We start from the raw sequence: 10,406 nt of genomic DNA, 5'->3' as shown, positions 1-10,406 counted from the left end.
GGATCCACCCGGATAATCCCTTTATGGTAAGGTCAGGTGACTAATGACATGAACCCTTTGCCAAATAAACATAAATTCCAGGGATTAGGATGGTGACATGTTTGGTGTTGGGGTGGAGGCAACACCCTGCCTAATACAGGTAGTCAGAGGTACCCAAAGAATATTAAAAAGGGTCTGGGAAGATGCTTGGCAGTTAAAAATAACTGCTGCTTTATTTATTTACTTATTTATTTGGTTTTTCGAAGCAGGGTTTCTCTGTGTAGCCCTAGCTGTCCTGGAACTCACTTTGTAGACCAGGTTGGCCTCAGACTCACAGAGATCCACCTGCCTCTGCCTCCCGAGTGCTGGGACGAAAGGCGTGCACCACCACCGCCCAGCTGAGTAATTGTTAGTTTTGCAGAGCACCAGGGTTTGGTTCCCAGCACACATGTGGTGGCTAACAGCCTCCCATAACTACAGTTTCATGAGAGTCAATGCAAGAGATTACTGATGATTTGTCTAGCTTTAAATATAGATGCTATGGGGGCCTGGAGAGATGGCCCAGTGGTTAAAAGCACTGGATGCTCTTCCAGAGGTTGTGAGTTCAATTCCCAGCAACCACAAGGTGACTCACAAACATCTGTATTATGATCCAATGCCCTCTTCTGGTGTACATGAACACAGCGAATTCATATAGATAATAAATAAATATCTTATCCTAGCTCTTGTGAGGCAGAGGCAGGTGGATCACTGTGAGTTCGAGGCCAACCTGGTCTACAAAACGAGTCCAGAACAGCTAAGGCTACATAGAGAAACCCTGTCTCAAAAAACATCATCATCATCATCATCATCATCATAATAATAATAATAACCTTTTTTATTTATTTATTATTATGTATACAGTGCCTGCCTGCCTGTATACCTGCAGGCCAGAAGAGGGCATCAGATCATAGATGGTTGTGAGCCACCATGTGGTTGCTGGGAATTGAACTCATGACCTCTGGAAGAGTAGTCAGTGCCCTTAACTTCTGAACCATCTCTCCCGTCCCCAAATAAATATCTTTTTAAAAATAGATAGATAGATAATGCTATGGTTTACACATGCTTTGAGGGTGTCCCTCACCAGTCTCCAGTGTGGGGATATTGAGAGACGCGTAACCTTTAAAAGGCAGAGTCTAGTGGGAGGTAGATTAATGGTGACTTTGTTGGAGTGAATTAGCACCTGTGGGAAAAGATTGATATTAGACTGAGCCTTGGAGTCTCCGGTGGCCTCAGGTTTATAGTTTCAACCTCTTGGAGGCTGAAGTTGGAGGGGCCGCACACTCAAGTCCAACCTGGGCTACAGCATGAGTTCAAGGGCAGCTTGGGCATCTTAGTGAGACTTTGTCTCAAAAGAAAAAGGTTTAAAAGAAAGAGAAAGGGCACTGGAGCAATGGCTCCTGGTTTAGGATATCTAGGGTAAAGAGAGCCCCTGTCTCAAAAACAAAAACAAAAATAAACAAATAAATAAGCAAACAGTGAACCCAAACCTTCCCAGCATCCTGCCTTGCCCCGTGAACTCTTTCTCCTCACTTTGAGTTCCTCCATGCTGCTCAGAACCAGCCGATGTGGGATCCACAATCTTGAACTTTGAAAACTGAGCTTAAAAAAAAAAAGGAACAGAAGGGCTGGAGAGATGGCTCAGAGGTTAAGGGTGCCACCTGCTCTTCCCGAGGTCCTGAGTTCAATTCCCAGCAACCACATGGCGGCTCACACCCATCTACAATGAGATCTGGTGCCCTCTTCTGGCCTGCAGGGGTACACGCAGGCAAAACAATGTATACGTAATAAATAAATATTAAAAAAAGAAAAAAACAAAGAAACAAAGAAACAGAGACCTACAAGCCAGACTGACCTGTATTGCTACACATTTTCGGGTCTCAGATGTTGTATTATAGCAGTGGAAAGTGAACTAATACAAATACATTTGAGGGGCTGGGGGTGCGGCTCTGTTGCCAGAGCGTCCACCTGGCATACACGAAGCCCTGCACACCATTCCTGCACCACAGAAAACTGCTCGTGCTAGCACACACCTGTAATCACAACACTCAGGAGGTAGAAGCAGGCGGGTGGGGTTCAAGGTCACCCATGGTGACCTAGTCAGGGTTTCTATTGCTGTGATGAAACACCACCGCCAAAAGGAGGACGGGGTTTGTTTGACTTACACTTCCACGTCACTGTTCATCATCAAAGGAAGTCAGGACAGGAACTCAAGGCAGGGACCTGGGGGCAGGAGCTGATGCAGAGAGCATGGAGGGGGCTGTCTACTGGCTTGCTCCTCATGGCTTGCTCAGCCTGCTTTCTTTCTTTCTTTCTTTTTTCTTTTTTGGTTTTTTCGAGACAGGGTTTCTCTGTGTAGCCCTGGCTGTCCAGGACTCACTTTGTAGACCAGGCTGGCCTCGAACTCACAGCGATCTGCCTGCCTCTGCCTCCCGAGCGCTGGGATTAAAGGTGTGCGCCACCATGCCCGGCTAATAAAAAGTATTTAATTGCCTTTCTTAATTTTAATTTGTTTTGTTTTGTTTTCAAGACAGGTTTTCTCTGTGTAGCCTTGGCTGTCCTGGACTCCCTTCGTAGACCAGGCTGGCCTTGAACCCACAGAGATCTGCCTCCCTCTGCCTCCCTGAATGCTTAGATTAAAGCCATGTGCCACCACTGCCTAGTGCCTTTTTAATTTTTTAAAATTTAGTTTTGTGCACGTATGACATATGTGTTGTGTGTGCCATAACATGCACATCGAAGTCCAAAGACAACCTGTTCTCTCCTTCCAGCTTTACACAGGCTCTGAGGACCAGACTGAGGTCACCACCAGCCCTGCAGGGCAAACTCCTCTATCCACTGAGCCATCCTGCTGGCTGTAACCACCATTGCTCTCAGTTTCCTGAAGAAAGCTATCGGGCATGTGTCCCTGGCTGCCCCCACCTACCCTCTCACTCCTCCCTACCCCCCCCCACCCTCACCAGCCATCAAGAGTAATAAATTCTTTTCTGAACTGGCCAGTAGGAACCTTAGAGTTTAGTTCCTTATTTTGAGTTGACATACACAAACTGCCTAATTTCTGTCCTTTTTTTTTTTTTTAATGTATACAGTGCTCTGGCTGCATGTACACCTGCAGGCCAGAAGAGGGCATCAGATCACACTATAGATATTTGTGAGCCTCCACGTGGTTGTTGGGAATTGAACTCAGGTCCTCTGGAAGAGCAGCCAGTGCTCTTAGCCTCTGAGCCATCTCTCCAGCCCTGGACCAACAACTCTTAAGTGGTGACAGAACCAGGACTCTGCCTGGGAGCCTGTTCTGTCCTTCCTAATAGGAGGGGAATGGGTCTGACACTAGGGCAGCAGTGAGCTCCTTTTCAAAAGTGTTGAGAGCCTTGTGCATGGAATGAGGCCCTTCCTGCACACACACACGTACACACACACCCCCTTCCTGGGCTAGTGTCTAACACACATACACAACCCTTCCTGGGTTAGTGTCTAACACACACACACACACCCTTCCTGGGCTAGTGTCTAACACACACACACACACACCCTTCCTGGGCTAGTGTCTACCACAACAGACCTTGGGGTGAGGAGGTAGAGGGAACACTGTTGGCTCTATCACAGAACCTTACTAAGTAGGCCAGTGAGTCACCAGGCTTGGTACTCTGTGACACCGAATGCTGTCTTGGCCTCCCCGCACCCAGGCTCCTGCTCAGTCTCCAGGAATCTTGCCTGGACTGGTCCAGCGTCCCAGAAACTCAAAAGCCAGGGACTGACTCCCAGGGCGGACGGGTGTTCAGACGGTGAGAGGAGAGAAGGAATTAATGAGGGATTTTTTTGGGGAGGGGAGTAGCGGGGGCGGGGGCTGCGGTGTAAGTTTGAAGCCTGGCAACTCTGCTGTCCGTTCGGTCAATATTTATTCTTTTCCTTCTCCGTGGGAGGAGGTGTAAAAGATAGGGAAGGCTGAGCGAAATTTACGAATGGACACGGGGGACAGTGCGCCCTCTAGAGGCACAGGGCATGTACTACCCAGGTACTAAGAAGAGACCTAGGACTCCAAGAAGTCTGCACAAAGTTCACAAAGTTTATTGAGCCCTGTCCAGGGTCCACAGAGAGCCGGGAGTCTGTGCCAGGCTCTGCGGATGACCCCGGGGTCCACAGCTGTGCTTCCGGTGAGGTGGCAACCAGGCAGGCAGAGCTGGGTGTGTGTGTGTGTGTGCGTGTGTGTGTGTGAGTGAAGTGGGTCAGGTAGGGTGCGGTGAGACCCATGAGGGATGGTGGGAACCCAATAATTTAAAGGACTGGTGGCACAGATGGTGGAGGGGTCAGCGAGAAGCGCGGTTTGTCCTCCGACTTCGCCTTATCTGGCCAAAGGGCGGAGGCAGCTGGCTCGTCCGTGCATCCGGGGTTGAGGTGTGTCTCGGGGACTTCCCAGTCAAGAACCCGAGCGGGTGAGTTTTAAAAAAGGCCGGTGACCGGGCAGAGAGGGGGCACCGCAGCGGAACCGGGTGGAAGCGCCAGGAGAGGAGGAGGAAAGGGGCAGAGTCCACTACTGGGGGACCCCGGAGCCTGCACCGCTGGGCTAACCGTGACGGCTGGCACGCGTGACTTAGGACCTATCACGTGGCTCTCCCTCCGGCAGAAACACTTCAGGATCCGCTAACTGGGGCCCCAAGGGCCTCACCCTGGCCAGAATGTCCCGGATGGAACGGCAGGGCACCTTCCCGGGGCTGTTGAGCCCACAGGGCTTGACGCCCGCGGAGGGGACGGGCTGAGGAGAGCCATTCACTATGGACGGGGAGACAGGACGGCAGGGGTGCCCGGCAGGGCTCGACTTGCTGCCGCAGGGCTGAAGGACGATCTTGCCAGTGGAGACGGAGGAGCCCCCTCCGGTGCCCGGGGAGGAGGAGCAGAGCCCCTGGGAGGCGGCAGCGCCGCTGCAGGGGTGGTAGGAGGTGCTGGAGCTGCTGGACGTGATCTGGATCCTCGTGCCGGAGCAAGGCCCCCTGGAGCCGGCCATGCCGCTGCCGCAGGGCTGGACCCCGCCGGTGCCCACGGGCTGGAACACCATGCCCGACGGGTAGGCGTTGGAGCTGGAAGAGCTGTAGCTGGGGATGATGGGGTTGCCAGAGAAGTACTTGCCCTCGGAGACCGGGGGTCCGGCCGCAAAGGAGGGGGCCCCCGGCGAGCCCCTGACAGGGTGGTCCTTGGTGAAGTAGCCCACGGGGTAGATTTTGCCCCCGCTGTAGGTCATGCCTGGCACCAGGTAACTGTTGGCAGAGCCACCCACCACCTCGTAGCCGCCGTAGGGTTGCTGGACGGAGGTGATGGGCGGGCAGGGCTTGCCTGAGGGGCCGCCGTTGCTGCAGGGCATGCCTTGGAACCCTCCGGGGCCGCCGGAGCCCTGCTGATCCACCACCACCACCACGGGCCTCTGGCCGCCCGAGACGGAGTGGGAGCCGGAGATGTAGGGCCCCGAGTGTGTGATGACAGGCCCCCCACTGCAGGGAGAGTCGGGCACGTTGGAGCTACACGGCCGCAGGCTGGAGCCACTGCCCTGGGAAATGTAAGACCCTCCAGACTGGGAGGTGCCTGAAGACTTGCCACCGGTTGGTAGGGCGGAGCCATCTCCAGGTCCCTCCCGGTTTCCGTACTGGTAGCTGCTGCTCACCCAGCGAGAGCTGCTGCTTCCTGTCTGAGAGCCGCTGCTTCCTGTCTGAGAGCCGCTGCTTCCTGTGTGAGAGCCGCTGCTTCCTGTCTGAGAGCTGCTGCTTCCTGTCTGAGAGCCGCTGCTTCCTGTCTGAGAGTTGCTGCTTCCTGTCTGAGAGCTGCTGCTCCCTGACTGGGAGGAGCCAGAGCTTGAGGAATAGCTACTCTGGAAGGATCCTGTTCCTGGTTTAAATATCAAAGATCCCTGGCTGCTGCCTGATCCACCATGGCTGCTGAAGCTGCCGGAGCCACCTTGGCTGCTGAAGCTGCTGGAGCCACCTTGGCTGCTGAAGCTGCTGGAGCCACCTTGGCTGCTGAAGCTGCTGGAGCCAGCCTGTCCACTGAGACAAGGGTCGTTGGGGGAGGTGATCCTCGAGGGGTCTTTGCAGGGGTCCGAGAAGGTCCCAAGGCTCTTAGCCAAGATCCCTGGGGAGTAGAGCGATGAACCATAAAGACCGGATCAGAATATGGGCTCCTCTCTCGCCCATCAGGCCATCCCAGTCACCTGCCCCGTGGCTCCCAAGAGGAACCCAGGCCAAGTTCAGAAGAAAGAACTGGCTCTTGTCTGTGAAGGTGACAGAGCCAGGCCCGTTCCCTTGTGGCAGTGGGGGTTGAGTGGGTGAGGGGGTCGGGGGTGGGGGAGTCAAACGTTTTCAAGAAAAAACAGATGCTGAAACCCTGGAGTGGTAGGCGTCGAGAGGGTACCCTTCAGATAGTGGGAGGGGACAGGGACGAGTAAGTCGGAGAAAAGACAGAGTGGGGAGGCTGAAGCGATGGGGCAGGACAATCTAGAGCAATCGTGGGTCAGACCGCAGAACCAAAGAAAAGGACATAAAGGGCAGAGCAGGGTTGGGGCATTGTTTAGTATGCACAAGGCCAGAGATTTGATTCCCCAATACCACAAAAAAAAAGGCGGGAAGGTGTGCTGAGACAGGAAGGAAACACATGACCCCAGGAAGAGGCCAGCCTGGGTGAGGGGTGGGACCCCTGATTCCTGTGTCATGCCAGCAAAGCTGGGTGGGGGCCAGGATGTGGGGGCACTCGCCTGTTGCCTCAGAACCTGCCAGTACCAGTGTGACAGGACACCGCGCCCTGGGCCACCCATGCTGTCCCTGTCCCAGCCCAGGGACAGAAGCTTGAAACCCTCCTCCAAGTTCCCTGACCACGATCGGCCTCCCTGTCTCCCTACCCAGCCTCCACCGGCACCCGCTGCCCCGCTTTCACCCCACGTCTGACTCCTGCCACCTTGAAACTTTAGACCTGGACCCACTTCTGTCCCACGTGGCCTCTCCCTGCCCAACCCCCATGCTTCTGTTGCCTCAGTCTGTCTCACCGAAGTGTCTTCGCCTACCCCAGCCCCTTCAGAGCCACACATCAGCAGGTGTCTAGCCTTTTCCGGAAAGGCAGAGTCTGCCATGCCTCCCCACAGAGGAGCCACCCTGAAGACCGTGTGCCCCAAACAGCAAACTGGACATCCCAGTTGTCAATCCCACGCAAGAGCGTCATTTCACCAGCAGGCAGACTGCTACCCCCTACCACGTCCCTAAACCCTGAATGCCGGGCACGCCGTTAATCCCAGCACTCGGGAGGAGGCGGAGGCAGAGGGCCAGCCTGGTCTACAAAGTGAGTTCCAGGACAGCCAAGAGAAACCCTGTCTCGAAAAACCACAAAAAGAAAAGCCCTGGTTTACCCCAACAGCAACCCCCTCCCTGCCACTTCCCCTTTCCCCTCAGCACAGCCCACAAGCCTCCCAACCTGGGCTCAGAATCCTGGAACACCCCCACCCCACTTTTAACTATAATCCGAAACCAGTTTCCTGGCCCCCTTGGCCCTTCCGGATCCTCAGCTGCACAGTGGGAATAGCAAACCTATCAGACATCAAAATGTTAATGTATTTGGAGTGCTAGCTACAGTCCAGCCTGTAAAAGGCTCTAAGCTGATGCCCTGCATGCTGCAGTCCTCCCTCTCCGGAGCCTGAGAACGAGGCTGCACGGCGACAGCTTGTCTCCAAAGACAAGTAGTAGATCACTTAGCAAGCCTGAGGCCTGGGGCTTAGCTCCCAGCACCTCAGTAAGAATAAAATAAATGCCGGATGGTAGTGGCGCACGCCTTTAATCCCAGCACTTGGGAGGCAGAGGCAGGTGGGTCTCCGTGAGTTCAAGGCCAGCCTGGACTAGAGAGCAAGCAAGTTCCAGGACAGCTAGAGCTGTTACACAGAGAAACCCTGTCTCAAAAAACAAAAAAAAGAAAAAAGAAAAAAATAAATACATAAGTAAATAAATGAATAGATGCAAGTGAATACATCTAAAGTGCTTGTAAGGGGGCTGTGAAAATGCTGGCGGCTGCTATCCTACGAAATAGGCATATTGTATCTTCTAGTGGGGCTGTCCCCATTCCTACAGCCACCTAGAGCTTCTGTCGGGTGTTGTGTGTGCATTATTTAATCTGAGGTATTAACCTCATTTTTAGGTTTCAGAAACAAGCTCAGAACGCTTTCACAGGGCTTGGAGGATGGTTTGACCGCAGAGTGCCTGCCTCCTCAGCCACTGTGAAGCAAAAGAAGAAAATAATAATAATAATTTGCCTGCAGCGACCACACGTAGTGGGGGGTCCAGGGAGCCCCGAGATGGGGCGGTGGGCTGGGAGGGAGAGAGGTCCAGGGAGCCCCGAGTAGTGGGGGGGGGCAGGCAAAGATGAGGAGCCATCCCTAGACTGACTCTAGAGCCCTGCCTGTGCCTCGTGCTAGGTCCTCTCCTGTACCCTCCTGTGTCCCAGGCACTGGACGCCCCTAGCTTCTCTGACCTAGGGTCTGCATCCCATAATGTCCCCCCCTCCCATGGCCCCCAACTCCTACCTGGCAGAATGAGACTGGCCAGCAGCAATGCCGTCAGCCCGTGCCCTCCCACACGCCCCATCCTGGGTGCCCAAGAGGAACCCATTGTCCACGGCGTGGCCTCCTGACTGACAGAAACCCATGGGCACCGGGACCTTTATGCTGGGCTGGACATTCTCTGGGCAGGAGTCACTGCTGGGAGGGGTGGAGGGGGAGGCTGCCTGGGGGAAATTGGTGTGGCAGGAGAAGCTGAAGCAATCCGGTGTCACATCTGCCTACTCAGCTAGTAGTGGCAGGGGACCCGAGGCCACAGGGCACTAGCCCCTACCCTAGCTGGCCTTCCCCAGGTGCTCTGCCCAGGGGCCCACCCACTGGAAGGTGCGTGCTCTCCCCTCTCCCGTCCCTGGCTTATCCAAGTCCCCGCCTCCCAGAACGAGTGGGCATTTCAGCTTTTCCCTCTTGGCCCTGCGCACCCCACTATACAGCACAACTCCACAGGGGTGGGGGGAGGGGCGGGGTGCTCACACTGTAGCTTCTTTCCTGGGGATGCCATCACTAAGTCTCCTGCCCCCAGTCTGCACTCCCCTGGAGCCACCGTCCCCAGCGCCAGCCTGCCACGGCAGGCCTATTAAAGAGTCCCATCAACAAGCAAACCTTTCCCCCCCCTCTCAGAAACTGGACACCCACACACCGAATACCTCTTGTATCCGCTGGGGCCGGGTGGGGGGGTGGGGGTGCAAGTGGGTACCCAGAGCTTAGACTAGGGAGAGGCCTGGGCTGGGACCCCTGTCATAGCTGGGCCTCAGTGACTCACGGGACACTCACAGTCCCTGTCCCATAGTAGTGACCCAGACTCAGGAGGATGAGCAAGAGGCCATCGGGGCTAATTGGGAAGGTGGTGGCCGGGCGGTCCATTAGCCTACTCCTCGGCCTGGATGGGCAAACAGGAAGCATCCAAGATTTGTGTAGGATAAAGGACTGTCAGACTGGGTCCTGGGTACCTGAAGGACGGAGGGCCAGAGCCGTGGGATGCAGCAAGAGGAAGGCAGTTTCTCCTACACTAATGTCCCTCGCTCCTGCTGTAGCCCAGGCCCCACCCCCGCCGATTGCTCACTGGTATTGTGGGAGTTATCAGTATCGGAGGCCGGACTAAGGGCGTCTGCCCTGGCTCAGTCCTTCACCCATCCTTCGTCCTCTCCAGAAGTCATGCCCAGCTCTTCACACAGTGTCTCTCTATCCCTCCAGCCCTTGGGTTGGTCCCTCCCTATCTCCCCGCCCCGGCGGCCCCTGAGTTCTGGCCCTGAGTGACGGTGAAAGCGTCCCCGTGTCAGTGCTGTGTGAGCCCCAGGCCGCCCCACGCCACGCAGGCCACAGTCGCTTAAAACGGGACTGGCATAACCCACTGGATTTTCTGTTACGTTTAAGTCTAAACAGCCTTGTGCAGCTGCCGCCCACCATCCAGCCCTTCACTTCTGGAGGCCGGGCTGGGAGGGAGAGAGGTCCAGGGAGCCCCGAGATAGGGCGGTGGGCTGGGAGGGAGAGAGGTCCAGGGAGCCCCGAGATGGGGCGGTGGGCTGGGAGGGAGAGAGGTCCAGGGAGCCCCGAGATGGGGCGGTGGGCTGGGAGGGAGAGAGGGCCAGGGAGCCCCGAGATGGGGCGGTGGGCTGGGAGGGAGAGAGGGCCAGGGAGCCCCGAGATGGGGCGGTGGGCTGGGAGGGAGAGAGGGCCAGGGAGCCCCGAGATGGGGCGGTGGGCTGGGAGGGAGAGAGGGCCAGGGAGCCCCGAGATGGGGCGGTGGGCTGGGAGGGAGAGAGGGCCAGGGAGCCCCGAGATGGGGCGGTGGGCTGGGAGGGAGAGAGGTCCA

At 55.8% G+C, this 10,406-nt stretch overlaps 1 protein-coding gene across 1 annotated transcript; it reads right to left on the bottom strand.

Annotated features, from left to right (window-relative positions):
* Positions 1 to 4,064: 4,064 nt before the first annotated feature.
* Positions 4,065 to 8,716, bottom strand: CDSN (corneodesmosin). Its single transcript, XM_084753852.1, has 2 exons — positions 8,564 to 8,716; positions 4,065 to 6,135 (listed from the first exon to the last, which is right to left on the bottom strand). Exons 1-2 carry the CDS (start codon positions 8,646 to 8,648, stop codon positions 4,610 to 4,612), a joined length of 1,611 nt encoding a protein of 536 aa, XP_084609978.1. The 5' UTR covers positions 8,649 to 8,716; the 3' UTR covers positions 4,065 to 4,609.
* Between the last annotated feature and the right edge of the window lie 1,690 nt (positions 8,717 to 10,406).

The sequence above is a fragment of the Acomys minous genome (genome assembly GCF_964271855.1).
Source record: "Acomys minous genome assembly, chromosome: 13".
NCBI lineage: Eukaryota > Metazoa > Chordata > Mammalia > Rodentia > Muridae > Acomys > Acomys minous.
This window is presented reverse-complemented; position numbering and strand designations above follow the sequence as displayed.

Coding starts and splice junctions, on each gene's coding strand:
- CDSN (XM_084753852.1), bottom strand. CDS start 8,648: ATGGGTTCCTCTTGGGCACCCAGGATGGGGCGTGTGGGAGGGCACGGG. Junction 6,136..8,563: donor GGCCAGTCTCATTCTGCCAG/GTAGGAGTTGGG, acceptor TCTACTCCCCAG/GGATCTTGGCTAAGAGCCTT.